This window comes from Macaca thibetana, chromosome 5 (assembly GCF_024542745.1).
Source record: "Macaca thibetana thibetana isolate TM-01 chromosome 5, ASM2454274v1, whole genome shotgun sequence".
Classification (NCBI taxonomy): domain Eukaryota; kingdom Metazoa; phylum Chordata; class Mammalia; order Primates; family Cercopithecidae; genus Macaca; species Macaca thibetana.
Genome location: NC_065582.1, coordinates 120,639,235 through 120,662,558, shown reverse-complemented (window position 1 = coordinate 120,662,558; position 23,324 = coordinate 120,639,235). Strand labels below are relative to the sequence as shown.

Genomic DNA, 23,324 nt, shown 5'->3' with positions numbered 1-23,324 from the left:
TTTATTCACCCTGACCTTGTCTTTTATATGACTGCTGATTCCCTTTTTCTTTAAACATCAGAGAATTGGGCTTGAAGTGGATAGACGTGCAAGCAGATCCAGCCAGTCTTCTAAGGAAGAAGTGAACTCTGAAGAATATGGCTCTGACCATGAGACTGGCAGCAGTGGTTCTTCTGATGAGCAAGGCAACAACACTGAGAATGAGGAGGAAGGAGTGGAAGAAGATGTGGAGGAAGATGAAGAGGTAGAAGAAGATGCAGAAGAAGATGAAGAGGTAGATGAAGATGGAGAGGAGGAGGAGGAAGAGGAGGAGGAAGAGGAAGAAGAGGAGGAGGAGGAGGAAGAAGAAGAATATGAACAGGATGAGAGAGACCAGAAAGAGGAGGGAAATGATTATGACACTCGAAGTGAGGCCAGTGACTCTGGTTCTGAATCTGTTTCCTTCACAGATGGGTCCGTCAGATCTGGTTCAGGCACAGATGGATCAGGTACTACTTTTTATTTGTAAAAGTTTGTCTTTAAAAAAACTTGATAGGTTTCGGTCTTGAAAATGTTTAAATTATAAAATTGTTGAGGAGATGGGGGATATTAATAGGATTGTCTTGTGATCTTTTATAATTATATGCCATTGAATGTTATAAATACATTTGAATAATCTTGGATAAGATTTGCATATTTTAGTAAAGGCATTTCCTAGCTACAGATTGGTTGTGTTGTAAATAAGCACAAGTCCATTTGATACAGTATAAGGAAATGTATTTCAGATTTCTGTAAATTCTTAGATTTTCATACCAGTCAGCAGTTTATTTAAACACTGATGTACTTGAAGTATATTCATATGAAACCTGTCCACTGGGTATTACAGTATTTCCTTGGTAAAATATCCCTGGATTTCCATCTTATGGCTTCAGAATCAAAACAAATTATTTCTTTTTTCCCTGGGAGCACAGACTTTTCTTCTAATTCTGTGTCTGTCAGTTGACTGGCTGAGACAGGGTCGACAGGAGGGCTGGGGTGTAAGGTATAAGATGGAGACGAAGACTATAAATAAAATTCTTGTGGAAAAATCAGGTAAGAGCTGTCTTGAGTCATTTCTTCAATGCTGTCTATCCTGCCTTTCTATACCTATGAGACAAAAATGTATGACTGTTAGGTAGTTGGAGGCACTAGGCTTAGGGGAACCTTTCCTGGGGGGAGGGTACAGCAAGGAGAGGTCAGGGTACTTACAGAGCACTGTATGACTCTCTTATGTAAAGATGCTACCAGATTGCTACATAAGCAAAATGTACTAAACATAAGAAAATTCCTATTTTTTGAAATACATTTACAGTTTCATTATTATAGAATTTGATCATTTATAATAGTACATTTTATATATATATAGTATAGAAAAGTACTTCAATTGCCAATCACTAGAAGATAACTGGCCATCTGCTCTACCTATACTACATATAGATAGTACATATCTATACTATATGTATTACATATTTATACTATATAGATGGTTTATATCTATACTATATACAGTATAGGTAGAACAGATGGCCAGTTATTTTCTAGTGATTGGCAACTGAAGTGCTTTCAACCTTTTGTTCGCTAGAATTCTGGGTTTGGGAGTTAAGATAGGCTTTTCAAGGGAGGTAGAGATAAACGGAATGGATGAGTAGTTGGATTTGTTGTAAAAACTTGTGGAATCTTTAATTCTGTGCTTCCATCATGCCTTTTGCAAACTGATAGGATGTATTTTTTATAATTTAAGATAATAAGAAAAATTTCATTAGCATTATGTCTTGAATGTTCATTTATTGTGGAGAATGTGTGAAACCACTCCCGTGGGTAGGGAACATTTTGTTGTAGGAATCTTTTTTGTGTCTGTGTTATTTCTTAGACTTTAATGTTTGTATTGTTTACATTAAACAAAGGGAACTTACTTAAATGGTAGGACCAGAAATCTGCAATTGTAACAGGCTCCTAGGTGATACCATAGTAAGGTAACTTGATTGATATACTTTGTTTTTGTGGAGAAGACATTTCAAATTAAATGGTAACTATAGTTTTATAACAAATCTTGATATCAAAACTCTGTTACTAGATTAAGTTTATTCTAAAAGAGATACCTGAAATTTTTATTTTCCTTATTAAAGGAAAATCCCTTATGTGGAACATGCATTAGGTACTATATTAATAAGCAGGAAATTTTTTTTTATACAATAGTTTATGAAAGAAAATGGAGTGGTTTTGGAACTTCTTCATTAGGAGACATCAGTTTTTAGATAAAAGTGATCACAATTTAGTTTCTGTGTCATGAATTTTCTAGATTCCAGTTCATTTTACCTTATTCTCAATGTTTGGTAAGTTTATAAAAGCAACAGGCTGATGGATAATGCTTTATTTATTAGATGATTTTCATTGTTCTTTTGACCTAAGAGTAACAGTTGGGGGAGAGAGCCATAAACTTAAGAGCATTGGGAGTTATTCATACAAAAATGATGAAAATTCCTTGGAGATTTCTAATGCTAATGCTAGATTTAGCATTATATAAAAACAATTGAGTAGGATCTTCTTCTGTTATTTTCCCTGCATTATCTCAGATCTTTTTAGTAATTTTTTTATTATTGTTTTGTCTTTATATAAAGAGGGTCTTGCTATGTTGCCGAGGCTGGGCTCAAACTCTTGAGGTCAAGTGATCCGTCTGCCTAGACCAAAGTGCTGGGATTATAGGCATGCGCCAGGCAGGCCCTTTTTGGTACTTTGGACCATAAAGTAATTCTTTTTTAACAGCAACAAGAGATAAATTACACTAAATCTGATCCATTCATAATGCTTAGACTCCTGAAAGAAATATCCATGGAGGAAAAATTAGACCATATCAGAACTTTTGAAAGGAACAATGAAAAAAGCCCCCCAGACCGGGTAAACCTGTAATCCCCTTTCAGAAATAGTTATAAAACATCCTTTCTACTTGCTCAAGCCAGAAGACCTACCCTTGAGTCTAGGTTCTGCCACCCAGGAACTGTGGGACCCTAGTCTAGTTGCCTAACCACTTGTCTAATCCAAGGTTTCTTCATCTGTAATGAGAATATCTTGTAAACTTGATCTGAGAATTAAAGGAGATACGTATTTAAAGCTTTTTAAATAGCTGTCATTATATAGTGGGTTATTGTATACATGGGCACTGATTATTCTTTTTCAGCTCTCCATTGTTTGTATAAAAATAAACATGCATTTTTTTTCTTCTTATTCCCTTATCTCTAAGCTGAAAAGTAAAAGGAGCTTATCATGGTAAAATTAAAATAAAAATAAACAGATAGGAGAGCTGTATTCCATTTCAAGTCCTCATGTATATGCTTATAAAGTTCCAAACTAAGCTTGGGACTGGTTCTTAACATGACAGGTAATCCAAACCTTTTCTATTTACTGAAGATTTTCAGCTCTGTTACAGAAGTACACAGGCTACCATTAAAATTGTAGGGGTAAATTTTAAATTGAATTTGAAAATAAGAGCAGTAATCCAGGGAGGAAATGGCTAAGGAGAATGAAATAGAAGACACAAAAACAAGCAGTGACAACCAGAAGGGAATCACTAATTATGGTATATATATTTTTTCCATTTGTGAAGCTTTGGGTTCAGGGGTTTATCACATCTCTTAAGATAGAATCAGAATTGTAATTGTGATGAAGAATGGTAGTGGAGTTTTAAAAAATAAGGACTTAAGGCAGTGTTACTTGGTGTGTAGAAAGGACACAGTTTTGAAAGAAATTGTTTTTGCTTTGCAAATTTTTCCCCCTCTTGGAAAACTGTATTCACGGTCACCTATATATGCCAGTTAAGGCCCTGACTTTGTAGTTATTTCATTTGTTTTTATTTGCTTGAAACTAATGAGAGAAATAAGATGCCTGTACTTTTGAAACAGTATTTTTAAAATAAAACATTCTTAGGAAATTGAGGGATCAGGAGAGGAGCACAGACTAATATAAGGGCTATGCAAAAAACTAGACATGTAATGATACATTCTTGTTTGATTACTTCGTTTCTATATTGTGATTTAAAAAAAAAAAACTCTTGTTCTTTTTAGATGAGAAAAAGAAGGAAAGGAAGAGAGCTAGAGGCATATCTCCAATTGTTTTTGATAGAAGTGGAAGCTCTGCATCAGAGTCGTATGCAGGTATTCTCATTTTGTGATCATATCTGACTTGATTCTAATGTAATCTGCTTTAGAAAGCGTGTGGAGGCTGTAGTTTAGTGTGAACTTGTTGATGTCCATTAGTACTGATTTTTGGCATGTTCAGTGTAATAATTCTAGAGAAAAACTAAGCTTTTTCTTATTATTTTAATCCTGTTCTGTTACTGCTTAAGTGGAATTTTCACTTTTTTTTTCTTGGAAGATGATGATTCAGTGACTAGTTTTCTGAGTGGGAAACTGTTCAAACACATACTTTTAAAAAAATCCAAACAACCCAAAAAGCAAAACACTCGTACACATTGAGAAGTTTTTTTGTGTGTGTGGGTGCGCCAGGAAGAATAATTTGTCTTGAATGAGAATTTTATGTGACAAGACTGTAGAAATTTTGTCTTATCTCTATTAAAGCTCAATCTGAACAAATGTACTTTGGCTAAATACAGGTTCAGAAAAGAAGCATGAGAAATTATCATCTTCCGTTCGTGCTGTCCGAAAAGGTATCATTTAAATTTGAAATTGTTTTCATTGCATGCTGCACAGTTATTATTTTGCCTTATTGGTTCTCCATTAATAGCTGCTTTTAATGTAGTAATGTTCCGATATATTACATGAAGCAAAAAATAATATCTTACATTGAAAGCTCTCTGTCTGCTTCTTACTGCGTATCTTTTAGAATAATGCCAAACATTTCAGGATATTTTAGTTTTTGGACAAAATGGGATGGGTGTATGTGTGTATATGTGTGTATGTGTTATATATAGATGCGTGTGTATATTTATGTATGTATATAATGGTCTATTATCACTGTTGAATCTGAGTAAGAAAATCTGTAAAACTTGGTAACCATTTTCATACTTAAATATGGATTTGATATATCGGAACATCACTAGGTTAGGTTTACTTTCTTGCAGTATGCTGGTTGTCTTTTCTTAGCTTTGCTTTATTACATGTCGTGGCTTAGCTTTCCAGGTTGAATGGGTGATTGTTTTAAAAGTTTAGCTGGGTTGTGGAGGGCTAATTTCAATTAGTACAGTTTTGATCCCTTTGTGTGATAATGGCCCGTGGTTAATTGATTTGGGTTTCTTTTTTTCAGATCAAACCAGTAAACTCAAATATGTGCTTCAGGATGCAAGATTTTTCCTCATAAAGAGTAACAACCATGAGAATGTGTCTCTTGCCAAAGCTAAGGTATTAGCATCAGTTCTGTTGAAACTATCCTAATATTAAAATTTTTAAATGGGAAAGTAGACTTGTATTGTATCAAGTAGCATAGGTATTACGGTTTTCATTACGGCTTTAAAGGTCTACATTGCAATTACCACTTAGGATCTGGGTTGTAGTCAGGATCTGGGTTGTAGTCAGGCAGCCTACTTGTAATTTGAGTTTTCTTTTTTTTTAAGATGATTTTAGGAGTCAGAATATTAAATGTTGAAGGCTATACAGTTTAACTTTTTGCTGTAAAAGATCCTGTTTCTGTTGATTTTTTTTTTTTGTACTTCCTCAGTGGCTTGTTTATTGTGCTAACACTTCTAAAAGTACCTCGAGTTAACCAATTACTGTTTTATGTTGATGGTTGATGAATACTTTGAAGTTCTTTTGAAATCATTCTTTTATGGAGAGTTTTATTTTTTTAAATTAAGATCATTGGTGTTTAGAAGAAAAAGGAAGAATTAGTTTAAAGGCCCACTCCAGACTTTGCAAAAAGGATATGCATAGTTGCTGTAGGATGTTGTAAGATAGTAATTTTCTTTTTATATTTGGCTGCAAAAATACATTTGTGTGTTATACTAGCTATTATAATGTTTTGCTATTCTTGGTTTAAATTGAGTAACTGTACAGTTTCAACTGATTTTCAGAAACTTAAAACTAAAGTTAGACATTTTTCTAACGATATTTTTGTCAATATTCTGGACTACCATAAAACTTTACAAACAGTTTTAAGGACTACCCATAAAACTTTACAAACAGAAGGAAACAGTACACCAAATAGCCTTATTGTGCTCTCTAGCTTAAGTGGATTTAGGCAGAAGTACACTTAGCCCTCAGTATCCACAGGATTCCCCATCTTTCGATTTAACTAACTGGATTGAAATAATAGGAGAAAAAGGAATGAGAAATAACACAACAGAAAATACAAACTTAAACACAGTATAACAACTGTTCACATAGCATTTACATTGTATTAGGTATAAGTATTCTAGAGGTGATTTAAAGTATATGGGAGTGTATGCATAGGTTATATGCAAATACTATGCCATTTTATATAAGGGACTTGAGCATCCTCAGATTTTGGTATCTGCATGGGTCCTGGAACCAGTCCCCAACAGAGACTGAGGAACAACTGTAAGCACTTAGTTTGAATGAGATGTCATTTGTATGAGCAGATTAGTGTGAGCTGAATGATAGCATCTGCCTTATTATTCCATTTCTTTTTATCTTTTATGAATGAAGAATTGGTTAAAATGCTTTAGAAATTAACAAATATCTTCCAGCTCTAGGTAGAACATAGGCCTTTTCAGTCAAACTATTGATACATAAAAATTTGAACTTAAAAACTGCTTTAAAAAAACGAAGTTAAATAGAAAAATGCTAGATTCTTGACTAATACAGTAATTTTTAATTATTTGATTAGGCACAGTTTTTCAAGAAGACAAACTTCTAAGTTGCAGTTCACCTTCAAACAGGATGTATTTACCACAGTAAATCGTTGTAATATTAAAATAATTGTAGGTGGTTGGTTTCAGTATGTAGAATTCTAGTCCCTTAGATTTGAACCTCGTCTCCATGTGTTTACTAGTTGCTTTAATAATTTTGTAAAATTGGTAATTGTCTACATTTTTTCCCTTAGGTTTTTATTATTTTGACAGCTGATAAATCTTTCTTCATTATAGCTTACTTAAATTGAAAGCACACCAAAATATATAGTTTTTTTTTTTTGCAAACATAACTGGAAACACAAAAGAGTTGTAATTAATTTCACTTTGTGGTCTTTATGTTATTTATATAGGGTGTGTGGTCCACGCTCCCTGTAAATGAGAAGAAATTAAATCTTGCATTTAGATCTGCAAGGAGTGTTATCTTAATATTTTCTGTCAGAGAGAGTGGAAAATTTCAAGGTAAGAATAAAAATAATTTGAACATATAAAAACATTAATTATATTAGCATCTACATATTATTATATGATTCTCTTAGGGTTTGCAAGACTTTCTTCAGAATCACATCACGGAGGATCTCCTATACACTGGGTGCTTCCAGCAGGAATGAGTGCTAAAATGCTGGGAGGTGTCTTTAAAATTGACTGGATTTGCAGGTAAATTAACACTTGAGTATAGATAACTGAAGTTTTGAAAACGCTGCCAGTTTAGAATAATGTGTTAAAGTAAAAACATCATCATATGCATATCTTACCTTATTCAGTATCTTTATCTAATGTGGGACCCAACAAAGGTGTATTAAGTCTGAAGTTTTATGTATTTGATTTGTTTTGTATATTAGTAATACAGCAGTAAATGAATTGGACAATTGCTTGAAATGTTGTCAGGCATATCTGTATAATTTTAGTGATTTAACATGTCACTTAGCTATTGTGGAATAAGTACTCTGACTTGGCTAACAATTTCGGAGGTAACTAGTTTAGTTGTGGACAGTATTTTTTAAGGAGGTTAGCAAATGATGTTTAGTTGCCATTGTGATCTTTTAAAACTGAATTAAGATTTAACTATATTTATTGGAAAAATAATCAGGCTTATTTTGAACACTGAGTTGTCACTGTTTTTAGGTCCTTACTGCATACTGAATTATTGTACACAAGAAGCTCATTATTTAAGTGATCTTTATGTGGCATACACAAATCTGTTACCTATAAAATTAATTTTAGTTAAAAAGTGTCTGAAAGGAGATGGTTACTTTGTGAGTTTTAAGTTGTTTTTGGGTATTAGATCTTGATGAGCATGAAGGAGTTGGATGAAAAAAAAGAAAACTGCTATGCATATGAAAGAAAGCAGCCTAAGTCAAGAAGAGCATGGAAACAAACTATGGGCGGGGCGGGTGGGGAGGGCATGTGGTTGTGTGAGTGGGATAGGGAGCTACCTTTTTTTATGAAGGAGATGGTTAGGAAAAGAGAAGGACAAAGGGCAAAGATGGATAAGAATGAATGAATGTGAGTCAGCCTAAACGTTTATTGTAGGATAGTGAGGAGCTGTGAAGATAGAGGGGTGATATATTACAAATAGCATACAGTCACTTGCTGCGTAGTGACATATCCATCAAGAAAGAATCTTGTCCCATGAGACTGTAGGATTCGTAAGAGGTACCTATAATACCATATTTTACTGTACCTTTTCTATGTTTAGATACACAAGTATTTTCATTGTGTTACAGTTACGTACGCTATTAAATACAGTAACATGCTGTGCAGATTTGTAGGCTAGGAGAAATAGGTCATACCATATATCCTAGGTATGTAGTAGACTATACCATTTAGGTTTGTGTACGTACATTCTGTGATGTTCACACAATGAAATCACCTGATGAGTGTATCCCTGTCATTAAGTGACACATAATTGTATTAGGTTGATAATAGCATAGCAAAAAGCTATGTGCAGAAAAAATACTCATCCCATTATTACTTTCTGCGGGGAAGAGTTGGAAATCATCTAAATTCTTTGAAATAGAAAATTAGTTAAACAGATTATAGTTTGTCTGTTAAATATATGTGGAAGTAATCTTGCACATATCAGCATAGAAAGGTATAACATGAAAAAATCCATAATTACGGTATTGGAATGCAGTGTTAGGTGGTGAGACTGTTAGTACTATGTCCCACCTCTCTATTACCCCCAGGGATTTTAAAATATAAATTTAATAGTTTTTTTGAAATCAAAATTAAAGTTGAAAATCTGGTGACAATTTATAGGGAAAGGGAGTGCTTATTTTTCAGCAGAGAGATGCACATTTTTATTTATTTTTATTTTGTGAGTGTATGTGACTGCTCTGTAAAGGCTAGAGGAAACATTGTAATGTAACATATTTGCAGGTGTTGCTTTCTTGAGAACAGGAGAGAAAATAATTGCCCATTTTTATGTGGGTTGCAGCAGATTTTTGTTTTGAATGTTATTTGTTCTGTTAACCTTCATTTTTACATTATTGATAAGGAAATTTGTTTCTTAAGATGAATTTAATTTTTCATGGATTATTCATTCTGCATATTCTTCATTGACTTACTGACTATTCTACTGACTTGTTTGAAATGTATCAAGCAACTGAAGAGGTAGACAGACTCATGGAGCTACATGGGAGGCTAAGGCATGAGAATCGCTTGAACTCAGGAGGTGGAGGTTGCAGCAAGCCGAGATCATGCTGCTGCACTCCAGCCTGGGTAACAGAGTGAGACTGTCTCAAAACGAAACATAAAACTGTGCACAATTTTACATTGTTTTGTTAAATTTGCTGTATTTGCAGAACCACTTAGGTCAGAGAGTCCCTTACATGTTCTCAAAGAACTCACAGTAAAGATAAGTTGTATCTGTATGCTTCATAACATAGCTGCTCAGAAGGTAACTGTTTGGTTGTTCTGTGATTGCGATCTGAGAAGAAAGGATAAAGAAAGAAGGATACATGGATCACAGACCCTTCCATTTTCTTAATTCTGAGCCCTGTTTTGCCTCAGACTTCACAGTTTTCTGTGATGTTCTGGCTGAAATTAACTGTGTTGAAACAGTGCACAGATGTCTCTTGAATATAGTTGGAACCAGTGCCACCAAAGAATCTCAATCCCAAATGATACATCTAGCTTGGCCTATGCTTTTACTTCTACTTGGATCATGGGTATTTACTTGCTGATATTTAAATAACAGTGATAATCCCATTAATTTATAACCTTCTTATATTTTGTTGGCTGTAGATTTTCATTTATTCCTTTCCTATAACTGTTTTAAACTGGCAATTAGAAGAAAAATTTAAATTATTGAACATAATACAAAGAAAACTAGATATCTGCCTCTGGATATTCAAGCTTTGGTGTGGACTTGTTCTAGTCTTTCTGCTTCTGACATCCTGAAAAGGGGAAAAAAAAAAATCAGTATTTTTGACTCACTCTTGATGGGTGAAGTAAGGTGTATATTAGAAAAAGAAACCAAGCTTTTAAGTGATACTTAGTGGGTATTTTCATTACTCACTGATCACTCTTCCATGTATATATATATCACTACCATCACAGAACATACCACCTTGTTAGTTTAACTCTAAAATACTTCTGTTTCCCTGGAAAATGTCAAAGTTTTCCCTGAGGTTTAAAAAAAGTTATATAAGATCTGAGCATTCAGGCCAGGTGTGGTGGCTCACACCTGTAATCCTAGCATTTTGGGAGGCTGAGGTGGGAGGATTGCTTGAGCCCATTTGTTCGCAACCAGCCAAGGCAAAATAGTGAGATCCAATCTCTAAAAAATTAAAGAAAGATCTGAGCACTCAGTATTCACTTTCAAGAAAATTCATGTAAGGTTATGTGGCATATTCACTGGGTAAAGTTACTTTGTTTTCGTTTTTCCATTATACCTCTGTTCTAGCCGTTCTCTTTGTTTCAGATGTATTCCTGCCTTAGTTCTCTACATAAGGCTTTACCTGGGTTATTTTTCTTTCAAGCTTAACTCATGTACCACTTCTTTCATGAAGCATTTTGTGATTATTTTTCTTTCTTTGAAAATAGATATGACCACTCTTATTAAAAACAAAACAGATCTTCTGTATTGTGCACATAGTACCCATTCTCTTTGAAAATTGTGTGTGCTTGTTTTTTTTTTTTTTTTTCTTTGATGGCTATGGAAGAAAGGTTAGGGATACAAACTCTTTTATCTTTCTTGTCTTTGTATGTCCTTTGGCTGAACAGTTTCATTTGTGTTGTAGGTACAGTGAATAGTTCTTTAAAGTATTTATTTATTTTGGCATTATTGTTTTATGCACAGGCAGATAAAACCTTAAATACTGTTAATTTACAATTATATCTTGGCAGCTAACAACTGTTGATTTTGTGTCATCTTTGTATTCATGTGACATTGTGTTAGGTTGACAAAGCACTATAAAAATACAAGGTATCCTTTTAAGTTTGGTGAGACCATTTTGTCCTATGGCTCAGAGATCTTAAAACCAGGTTTTTAATATTTAAATTATGTAGATACTGCCTTTGAGTTTCAGTAAAGGGCATAATTAATATAAATATACGCATTTATAAATAATTTATTGCACAACTCAAGCCATTCTATGGGTGGTGAAGAATATTGCCATATTGAATGAGGGAGTACACTTGAACAGGGAAAGCAGCCTCCAACCTCCAACTGAGAATAGGGGACACTTCTATTTTCATTTGGTTTTAATAGCTGGGTTAAGGTACAGCTTCTTTGTGGTCAGTTTTAAGTTTTTTGAGGTCGTAGAGGAAAGGGATATGCTGAATATTTTATGTGTCATTTCATTTGCAAACTGCGTAAAACAACTATAAAGTAGATGGTGATATTCTTTCTTATCAAAGGAATAGATTCAGGCTCAGAGAAGAGAGCAGGCTGGGGTTTAAGCCCCGAGTTATCTTGGTTCTCAAGCCCTTGCTCTTAAGTTTTTTTTAGAAAACCGGAGAATATGGAAAAAGTCTCTGAAGAGGCTTTCTGTAGGGAATAAACTCAACCACTGTAAGTGATTTTTAAAATTTTAGTCATATTTAAGTTACAATTAATACAGGAATTCACTGCTAGAAGTAGTATAAGGTCCTTAAAGGATTCTGCAGAAGAATGTAATTGATATTACTTTGTGTTTAGGCGTGAATTACCCTTCACTAAGTCGGCTCATCTCACCAATCCTTGGAATGAACATAAACCAGTAAAGATCGGACGTGATGGACAGGTTTGTGGTTTTAATTGATTCTTTAAGAAGCACATTTAATCAACCCTTTTAGAGGTCTTCATTGATGTATTTGTTTTAACCATCTGAGATCATGTGAGAATTTGAAAAAATAGTCTTATCTGAAGTTTATAATAACTGATTAAGACTAATAAGACATCCATTAATGTTGAAATATAGGCAGCTTTGTATGGTACTTTCATTTGATATAATTGAAGAAATATTTCTAAAGAGAATTTGCCAGATTAAAAAAATGTTTTAACTATATTATCACTGTTTAACAGATTCTTCAGTTTCTGTAATACATTTTAGAATTGCCATTTAGTATATGTGCTAAAGTTTTCTGAGTAGAAAGCAGCTTTCTGAAAAGATTAAATATATGTACTCAGGTTTTCAACTCTACAAATGGAATTGAAAATGTGGAGTAATTGAAAACCAAAACCTTTGATCCTTGTAATTGTCACATGTAACTCTGAACCAGAAGTTTTGTTTTATTTTATTTTTTAATTTTAATGTTTTTGGAGACCAGGTTATGAGAGTGGCAAATTTTTGTATTTTTGGTCAAGACGGGTTTCACCGTTTTGCGAGGCTGATCTCAAACTCCTGGCCTCAAGCCATCCACCTGCCTGGGGCTTCCAAAGTGCTGGAGTTACAGGCATGAGCCACTGTGCCTGGCCACACAAAAGCAATATGACATTTTATTGCTCATAAGTAAAAATGTTTTCACTTTTTCAATTACAAATAACTGAAAATGATTTAATTTTAAAGAGCCCATAGATTGGTCTGCCTTTGTGGTAAATCTAATGTATTTCAGTGCACTTAGATCATAATTATCAAAGTTGTTGGTACACACACTAACATGTGTTTTTTCTCCATTGTATTAAATGACTTTGTCCTGGTATTTTTGTATTTTGCACAAAGAAATAGTCCCTTCTTTTCAGAGGGTGATTGTCACAGAATTTTAAGCAACTGCATTTGTGTATTTAATTTTGGCGATTCTACACTTTCAATTTTTACCCTTTATATAAATACACAAAACACTTTTGAAATGTTTCATAAATCTGGAAATCTTACTGGAATTGCATATGATCATCAACTTGGGAACAAAACCTCCAAGTCAGTTTTTGTTCTGGTACATCAGGAAAGTGCAAGTCTGTTGAAAGGGTCTGTTTTTGTTTTATAAATTACTGCTTTCCTATTCTAGGAAATTGAACTTGAATGTGGAACCCAGCTTTGTCTTCTGTTTCCCCCCGATGAAAGTATTGACTTGTATCAGGTCATTCATAAAATGCGTCACAAGAGAAGAATGCATTCTCAGCCCAGATCACGAGGACGTCCATCCCGTCGAGAACCAGTCCGGGATGTGGGAAGGTTAGAAACGTTCTTTGGACTGATAATAGGCACATGTATCAGAATAACATGATGGAGGAATATGATTCGTCAAAAGTTTGTTCTGCGGTAAAGAAGAAAGAGAAAATCCTCAAATCAAGCTGCATGGACTAGTTTGTGGCTTCATTGAGGATTTCACATGGTCACCTTGGTCTCAGTCATTTTTCAAGAGGAAAATGGGGATCTTTCCTTATTCTGAAAAAAGTATAACCAGTGATAACCAGTTTAGATTAGATAATACTCTGATAATACAATGTATACAATTGAAATGAGGTAGGCATTTGTTGCTAAGAACAGGCTAGAAAGGAGGAAGAGGAGGAAGTCTTTATTTGCAAAAATTGTTAATATTTTTTAAAAAGCCTTTTCTTTCAGGTATGTCTCTGGATAAGCCTTATCAGATATGGGACTTTTATAAAGGATCACTAATATTTTTTCAGAAGATGACGCCTCATTTAGAGGATAAAATATTTTAAGTTATTTTGATACTCAAGAGGAGCATTATTGGGACTATTTCAGATTTTATCACCGTGATGTGTTAATCCTATTGCCAAATATTCTCTAACATGTACCCAGTGAATTCACACATCTTGCTGAGCTTCTGAAAACAATAGGTTCTTTCCAAAGGGGATCAAGTGGCCCTGGGAGACCCGGCAACAAACCAAAAAGAAGGGCTGTTGCTGTGTCTGTTTACAACTTTTCCAGATGCTGGCAGTACCTGTGGACTTAAAGTGTTTTTTAGAGGATCGCCATGGTTATTGATCACTGCTTTATGAACTAAACAGCATTTTCCAGAAAAAGGGGGTTTAACTTGTTACAGAATTGGAGAAGTCTTTGCAAAGGACTGATTTAAGCCCTTCTACCCAACACCTTCCCCTGTGTAGATTTGCATACAGCTAAATCTAAAATATTCTGCTAAAGACTATTGGATGTATGGTTGATGGGATGAAACCTTTGGTTAAATTTCCTTTTGGTGGAAACATCCTGTGGTAGGTACAGATAATCCAACAAGAGTCCCCATTTCTTTGAGCTTAAAAAGGACACTGTCGAGTAGGTAGGAGGAAACCTGGCAGAGCCCCTTATTTTTGGCCTAAAAGGACTGAGCACCAAGATGTCTTTTGAAGTTTTAAACTAAGAGGTTTCCAGTGCAATACAGTATATACAAGTGAAGTTTTTACCTCAGTTTTGCAATGGACTGCAAACTATACTTATTACACCACTACACCTCCTCTCAAGCCTGCCAGGGCCTCCATTTATGTATGTGGCTTACAGCTTAAAGTCAGTAGTTGGACTACTATATGAACTGTTACTATCATGTTTTATACCGGTCGTAAATGCACTCCCCAAACTACAGGAAAGCGGTATGTTTATTTTTTAAACCAGCTTTTAATTTTCTTAGTATTATTTATTGTAGATGCAACTGTTCTTATTCTGTTGGGGGGGCTTGGGATTATTGCACTTAACTTTGCAGTTTGAATGAACTGTGTTGAAAAAGTTAATGAAAGTAGTTGGTATTCAAACAAATAGCTGAAAACTAGTGAATGCCAGGTTGTTATCAAGTTTTTATTTTACATTAAGGGTAAAAAGATTTATTTTCTAAATATTTTGGACTTTTTTTTTGTTTAACTTTTATTAGCTGCTAAGTAAATTGAAGTGTATTTAATGATGTGTTAAGTAAACCCAATTTATGGAAGACAGTAAAGAAAAGCCCTCTGTAGTCAGTAAAATTTCACCTTCTAAAGAATATATTTTGAACTAGTTTTATGAACTCTGTTAAAATTCTGACCCATTACTTGCCGATTTATAAAAAGCCAGTTTTATTTCAAGGCATTGTCTCTGGAAAAAAAAATTCCCTTAATTCTTAAATGTCATTAAATGTAGAAAGAAAAACTAAATGTTATTAAGGAATATTAAGAAATTAGTTTTTTAAACTATTAAGATTTTAAAAACTTTCCTGTAAAGTTGCTTTTAATAAGTATCAAATTTTCTGTATGATCATGTAAAAATCATAATTTTGTGCAAAGCAGAGGAAAAATAAATTCTTAATTTTGTTTAGACTTAACCTAAAATGACATAAGTTTTAAATATATAGATTTTAGAGTTACATATTGTACAATGATGATAGGTTTTTCTAATTTTTATTTTTCAACTGAATGGAGACTTTATCTGGGAAAGTGTTTTAATTGTTAAACTGGTATTTAGTTTGAGAATGACTCTGTTTACTTTTGTTTAGACTACTAAAATGTGATTTACATGTTTTGATTGGATTAGCCTGCAATTTTCTCATCATAGCATGAGATGGCAGAGAATATCTACTTCCAGCATACATTTAAGGTTTGGTTTATAGGAATTAATTTGGGAATCAAAATGCAGGAATTTTAAAACTAAAAATTAAGATGTTAAAGTAAATAATGGGTTATGTTTTGTACTTATCTCTGTCAGAAACTCTTACTTTACTATTTGTTCTCCCAGCAGTTTTTGGTTTAATTTCTAATGTGTCTAATTTGTGTAGGCGTCGACCAGAAGATTATGATATTCATAACAGCAGAAAGAAACCAAGGATTGACTATCCCCCTGAGTTTCACCAGAGACCAGGTTAATATTTTATAATCCTGCAGATATTTGATTTCAAATTATTGGAAAAAAAATAAAATAAAAAAATTATAAACAACCCTCACAATCCTGCAGTTTTAAAAGTGAAAAAAATTCAGGACCTGACTAAATCTTGGGAAATTTTAGTAGTTCTCATTAGTGTAATTCTTCCCTTTTTGTCCAGTCTATTCCAGTGTAGCTCATTACATCCTATTACCTGAAATTGCCAATTTTGCAAAAATGAAAACTTATTTGCACATGTGTTTAAGATTAAATGTAGTTATGAAAAGCAATTACCTTATATTCTATCAGGCTTTTTCATAAAAATCTTTATGTCTTTGGAGAGGAATGGGAAATCTTTGGTACGTAATCTCTAAATGTAGCTTTTCAATTAATCTATCCCTTACTGGAGTTTGAGAGAGCAAACTATATTCAAGAAGGGATATCATGTATTTAGAACAGAGTCAGTGATGCACTTGTGAAACTTAGGCAGTTAGGAGATTGATGTTAGTGATCGTTGTAGCACTATTATGTAACAGGTGGCTTGATTAGCCTCATTCTTCCAAAATAGGATGTCCTGTTGTAGAAAGTGAAAATAGTTTTTCCCCAGTAACATGACCACTCAGATGTTTCTACATTTTAATTTGTTGGGTCCTTACTAAAAGAAGCAGGAGAAGGAATATTTTTCTAATCACCATCGATTTTTCATTTTCAGTGTATACATCTTCATTTTTGCAACTTTTGCAATTTTTTCCCTCCCCCTTAAGTTTACATTTTAAAAAGCTTATTGGTTTACTTGGTAAGGCCTACATATACCCAAGCTGGAAAGTAAACATTTAAGGAAGTCCTGTCATACTGTGTTCAAGATAGTTCCTCTGCCCTTACCTTCTTTGTGATGCAGAAAGAAGAAATTTTCTGATTAGCAAGATTTGGACTGTGAACGTAGAAGATACGTATATGAAAGCTTCTCTAGCAGTTTACAATTCTATGATATAATTAGTTATTTTCTAGATTATCATGTAATCTGAGAAGAAAATTTGAAAATGGGATAATAGTAACATCACTTAAAATACATATTTCATGGAAAGAATTGAAACGAGTGGTAAGGAAGGTTTAATTATAATGCCATAATAGAAAAATATAAATTTGATTTACTAAAATGCTTGATGTTTGAACAGGGTATTTAAAGGATCCACGATACCAGGAAGTAGACAGGTAAGTCGGGTTCACTCTTGCCTAGCTTTGAATTACATTCTTGGAACTAGTTTATGAATTACCTGAATTTAGTTTCACAAATCTTATTCCCAACAGACGATTTTCAGGAGTTCGCCGAGATGTGTTTTTAAATGGGGTAAGCATTTCATTTTATCTATTTAATGTAGATAAAATCAGGCTCTGATTTATTTTGCAGTTCTGTGATAATTTTTAATTATATTGACATTATCATCTTTCATTTTAGTCCTACAATGATTATGTGAGGGAATTTCATAACATGGGACCACCACCACCTTGGCAAGGAATGGTTTGTATTATTCTATTTTTATAAGTTACATAACTTCATTTGCTGTTCTAATATTTCAGGTGCTTACTCAGAATATGATTGTTACAGTTGCTCATTAAAGAGACTTAAACTGGCTGGGCGCCGTGGCTCATACCTGCAATCCTAGCACTTTGGGAGGCTGAGGCGGGCAGATGACCTGAGGTCAAGAGTTCGAGACCAGCCTGACCAACACGGTGAAACCTCGTCTCTACTAAAAATACAAAAATCATTAGCTGGGTGTGGTGGCGCGTGCCCATAGTCCCAGCTACTCAGGGAGGCTGAGGCAGGAGAATTGCTTGCAATCCAGGAGGCAGAGGTTGTAGTGAGCTGAGACAGTGCCACTGCACTCCAGCCTGGGCAACAGAGGGAGACTCCGTCTCAAAAAGACTTAAAATACAGATTTTTGGTGATAAATAATTGTGTGCTGTCTTTCAAACTAAAGACCAAAAGCTCATTTGTGTTAATAGTACAGGCTTCAGAACTGTAATAGCGTATTATGGTAGTGATTAGTAGTGCAAAGTCTGCTTGGGTTCAGATATATTTCTTTTTCTTCCCATCTCTGTGACCTTGGGTAAATTTCTTAATACAACTCTTAGTTTTCCTCATCTGTAAAATTCCGTAGTTGGCTTATCAAATATAATATTTAGTACTTACTCTGTGGAAGGCACTGTGCTTGTTCTGATTATGTCATGGTGAATGAAATTGACATCGTGATTGTCCTGGTATAGCTTAACATTTAATGTAGTAGTGTCATTCTCATTGTCAAGAAGATAAATTTACAAAGTACATGTTAAGTTTAGCATAGTGCCTGATCTAATACTCACTAAATTTTCTGTGTAAAATAAGATTAATTAAACCCTGATTATTCCTGCTTTTTAACTATTTCCTTTAAGAAAACTTGTCTTCTTAGAGTATATTTTAAGATATTGAAGATAGCTGAAGCATTAATTTTCAAGAAATAAAAACCTGGAAGTTTAGCTTCTACTGTTTTCTTACATTTTAATTTATCTCTTTATTTTAAATGCTATATGTTACATGGCCTCTTCATCTGACTTTTGTGTCTCTTTAAGGTATACAGTTTTATACTGTTGTATGCAGATGATTATGAGACTTTTTCCCTTTATATTCTGGGAAATTTTAAAAATTTAATATATGATCTTGATAGTAACTGTGAAAGTAATCTTTAATTTACCCTCTATTCATTTTTTAATAGCATTTAAAAGTTAATTTGCTCCTGGACTTTTTTTCTTTTTCTTTCTTTTTTTTTTTTTTAAAGAGACAGGGTCTCATTTGGTCTCCCAGGCTGGAATGCAGTGGTGTGATCATAGCTCTGTGCAGTCTTGAACTCATGGACACAAGTGGTCCTGCTGCCTCAGTTTCCTGAGTAGGTGGGACTACAGCACATGCCACTGTGCCTGGCTAATTTTTTGTAGAGACAGGATCTCACTCTGTTACCCAAGTTAGTCTCCAACTCCTGGCTTAAGGGATTCTTTTCCCTCAGCCTCCCAAAGCATTGGGATGTGGGCATGAGCCACCACACTGGGCCTGTTGAAGTTTTTAAGAGTAGATACATACAAAGTGATTAACCAGTTTACCAGTTGTAGAACTAGGATGCCTGATGCCATATGTCTGCTTCACCACTTAACAGTAGTGTGACTATAAGCAGGTTACTTAACTCCTTGTTGCCTCAGTTTTCCCTTTTGTAAACTGGGAACAATAGTATCTATCTCATAAGGTTGTGAGAATTAAATGAGACTAGTAAAGTGCTTAGAACAATGCCTGGCTCACAGTAAGCACCATGTGAGGGTTTGCTATTTCCCTTAGTATTTATATGATAGGAGTAGAAAAGTATAAACATGTTGTATCTTAGAAGATGTGTAATTTTCAACAAACAAAAAGGATATTTTGAAACACCTTAATGCCATAAAATAAATGTCTAGTACAGATTCACTTGTTTGGGATTGGCATTTTGGATGAAGGTTTCTAAGAATGGCTTGTTTACAAGGGTATTTGGTAGATTCTTAATGGGAATGGTTTTCCTTTTTTAGCCCCCTTACCCAGGAATGGAACAACCTCCACACCATCCTTACTATCAGCACCATGCTCCACCTCCTCAAGCTCATCCCCCTTACTCAGGACATCATCCAGTACCACATGAAGCAAGATACAGAGATAAACGAGTAGTAAGTGCACAAGGAGGCAAAGGTGTGAGGGAACTACTTAGAATTCTGTAGGTAATTTAAATATGGGGAGACCACAGTGTGGTGAATGACAGACCATTGCATATTCTTAAACTGCAGACTATTTTGGAGTAATTCCTAGTTTGTTTTTATTAAAAATGCCTGATTATGCCCCTTTGGATTATATAGGTAGAATATATTTATTTTACTGATCAGATCACAAACTGCTTAAGGCAAACATCTACAAATAGAACCCCTTTTAGGTAGTACCTAGGCTATGTTCTTTCCATATTGAGACCTTAATTATGCCGTGTAATTAATATTGTTAATAGGTATTTCTGAACTTTTTGTGTATTCTGATTCAATTTTTGTAGGATAGATGGTGTATATTAAGTTAGCTGGTAAGCTGTAATCTCATTTAGTCATTTGTTTTTATTTTTACCAAGTGTTAAAGCTAGTAACTAATGAATTGTTTTACCTGTGGTTATTGTGATGTTAACAAAGAATAACTGGATGTTACGATATGTAGCAGGTATGTCCTTTATTCATTGATTCTGTTAATTATTTGATAAGATTGATGTGAAAGCTTTTTTTGATGGCTTCAAAACAGGACCAATGAAAAAAAGACTCTAGTTTGAGTTGTCTGGGTTTTTAACTAGTGGGGTTGAGTTTATTAAATGCTTTTTTTTTTTTTCCTCTAATATTAGGTACTTTTATTTTAAAAAGTGGAATTGTCTTCTGGCAGGTGCTGGAAGCATAATTCATATGCATATAAGATTGATAGCCTTAGACAGGTAGTTTTGTTGTTAAACTAAGTAAGATATGCAAGTTAGAATTTTTTTTTCCACTCCCTACTTATGGTGATGAGTGTGTATGGGGCCAAATAAAGATATTTTTATTTTCCAGCTTAAGATGACGACTGGGCCTATTTGTGAGAATCAGAGTAGCTTTCTGGCCTTTGAGACATTTTTATGTGTTGTCAGTAATTTCCTTATCCTCATAAAGATAGTAATTTTCTCTAAATCAAGTCATATCATGACCTTTAACATTGTGTAAAATAATTTGAGGGTACTAATTAACTGATTCACAAACTTTAAATTAGTAGTTTATTTTCAGTTAGGCATACAAGAAAGAAATACACAGTCTATAATGAAATCTTAGTTGACTAGATGGGTTGTGGTGTCTTAAAAATTCCCATAACTGATCACATGGCTTTTAAAATAGGAAGTCTAAGATTTTTTTTAATTTGTTTTCCTGAACTGTGTTTATCCTTTTTAACAAGTTCTATTTTATGGATCTTTATGTAGTGATTTTTCGGTTAGTATACATATTCTCTGCTTATATAATCACATATATAAAAGGTAATGTGGGATTGTGTTTTCAAATCCTATTTCAGCTAAATTTTGAGAAAAGACCAAAATCAGTAAGACGAGCTGAGAACTAAGAGCAGAAAGTTTAGAGTAGAGCAGAGGCCAAGTTTAGGAGCAGCTACAACTTTTCTTGCACATCACTTAGTTGTAACAATTTAGTTTGAAAGAAAATCTGGAACATAATACTCTCAGTTTGTAAAATTGAAGTTGGTAGAATTGGAGGAAAAATGTCGAGCTAGCCTGTGCCAGAAAAACATTGATGACATTTAGCATAATTGGCAGTATATATAGATAATAGTTGAAGGTCATCACTAATTTCTTTGGCCGAAATCTTATTGAAAGGATCAGATGGAAAAGTCATTAAAGTTAAGTAGAAAACTGCATAAAGAGATTTGAGTAATCTGTTGTAGATGTCTAATGAGACATCATCCTTTTTCTAAACCATGTCAGCATATTAACCTTCTGTGAATTAATTTATTATTGCATTTCTTTAGATTGTTCTCTCCGCCAATTATAATATAGAGACTTTTTTCTTTTTTTGTATTTTAAAATTGTTTATATAAATTTTTTTTTTCAAATCAGGGATCCACTTATACTATTTGCATTTTTGACGTACCTAACACATTTCTTCCGTTTTCTAGCATGATTATGATATGAGGGTGGATGATTTCCTTCGTCGCACACAAGCTGTTGTCAGTGGCCGGAGAAGTAGACCCCGTGAAAGAGATCGGGAACGAGAGCGAGACCGCCCTAGAGATAACAGACGAGACAGAGAGCGAGATAGAGGACGTGATAGAGAAAGAGAAAGAGAGCGATTATGTGATCGAGACAGAGACCGAGGGGAGAGAGGTCGATATAGAAGATAATGGGCTTTTGGAAGCACTGATTGTTTAAAGATACAAAAAATCTTGTATTTTTTTTTGTGTGTGTTTACAAGTAGTAAATTTATTTTCAGCTGTCTATAAAGTTCATTGTGTAGAAGGATTTATTATGACCCCCTTTGTTCCAAGCATGCAGTATCATAAGAACTGGAAAAACTCAAATCCGCCAAAAATCCACAGTTGACAGTTGAATTGACACTTTTATTGGGGCAGAATGGAACAGTCCAAGAATGTAGATATTGATTCTTTCTCCATAAATGTTCTTATAGTGTGTTCATCCTAGAGTTATTTTTTTGTTTGTTTTTTTCTTTTTGGATCTTGATTGATAACTGCCATGATATTTTGCTTTGATGTGTTTCTACATGTAGTTGCACACGGTTCAGTAAAAATAATGCTGCTATCAAGTATGCAAATGTTGAAGTATGATGGTTTGACTGTATGGCAGTGTTGTAGCAGCCTCTTGTTTTTTTCCCCATTGCCTCTTTTTTAAAAAACTTATAAAGTCACTTTTTATTTTTCCTCAGTCTTCAATGATGAGAGCAATATTAAGAAGACATTGCTGTCTAATTTTTAATCTTTTTAAATGAAAAATTCCTATGTTCAGTAGCGTGGTTGATGCTATTGTTTAGCCTTCCCCTCCAAATTGTATACATTGGCTTGGAATGTTCACAACTTGCGTGCGTGGCAGCGGAAGACGATTCCCATATTCTACATTGCTACTGTTTTGTATAAAATAAATTGGTAAAGATTGACAGTTATCTTCTGTATTTTTTTCTTATCCAGTTACTGGTTTGCTTTATTATGCAATAATGGACATAAAAATACTTTTTGTTTAGGAATTTTAGGAACCCCATTTGCCTTTTTTGAGGAACATTTTAGCAGAAATGATTGACCTAGGCCTGTTGTATTAAAAACTTCCTTCTATTTCTAACATAAGATACACAGAGTTATGTTAGTAGTTTGGTTAAGTATTTATACACCTGATAACATTTTTGAGTCTACTCAGATCACAGAATCGTTTATTTAGGTTTTGTATTTGTTGTTTTAGTCTTCTGTAAGTGAACTACTTTGTACGTGCTTTCTACTTTACTTCATAAATAGACTTTTAACCCTCTTATATTAGTTCTGTATTTTAAGTTAACTGTCCAGCTCTCCCAGTGGTAACCAGCTATAACATAGAAATAGAGCCGCTCAAGAAAACAATCTGTGAAATAATTTTTTGAATCTTAATTTGAGTTATACCTGGAGTTTTGGCCTTTGGAATTTGGCCTTTATAAACATTAGGAATATTTGAATGTTTGACTAATTTTTT

The 23,324-nt window shown here is 34.0% G+C and overlaps 1 protein-coding gene across 4 annotated transcripts in view; it reads left to right on the top strand.

Moving 5' to 3' along the window:
- Positions 1–22,770, top strand: part of YTHDC1 (YTH N6-methyladenosine RNA binding protein C1) — a 36,440-nt gene extending 13,670 nt beyond the window's left edge. Inside the window, exons 4-17 of one of the 4 annotated variants that reach the window (XM_050791368.1) lie at positions 62–488; positions 4,077–4,166; positions 4,625–4,678; positions 5,275–5,369; positions 7,189–7,297; positions 7,375–7,492; positions 11,982–12,066; positions 13,268–13,434; positions 15,962–16,044; positions 17,220–17,256; positions 17,353–17,392; positions 17,501–17,563; positions 19,630–19,764; positions 21,773–22,770. In XM_050791368.1, coding sequence (XP_050647325.1) covers positions 62–488; positions 4,077–4,166; positions 4,625–4,678; positions 5,275–5,369; positions 7,189–7,297; positions 7,375–7,492; positions 11,982–12,066; positions 13,268–13,434; positions 15,962–16,044; positions 17,220–17,256; positions 17,353–17,392; positions 17,501–17,563; positions 19,630–19,764; positions 21,773–21,997 — 1,728 coding nt within the window. In that variant the 3' untranslated portion in view covers positions 21,998–22,770. Of the gene's footprint in view, positions 1–61; positions 489–4,076; positions 4,167–4,624; positions 4,679–5,274; positions 5,370–7,188; positions 7,298–7,374; positions 7,493–11,981; positions 12,067–13,267; positions 13,435–15,961; positions 16,045–17,219; positions 17,257–17,328; positions 17,393–17,500; positions 17,564–19,629; positions 19,765–21,772 lie in introns of all 4 variants that reach the window. The other 3 variants (XM_050791367.1, XM_050791370.1, XM_050791369.1) reach the window with 3 other exon arrangements.
- Positions 22,771–23,324: the final 554 nt, after the last annotated feature.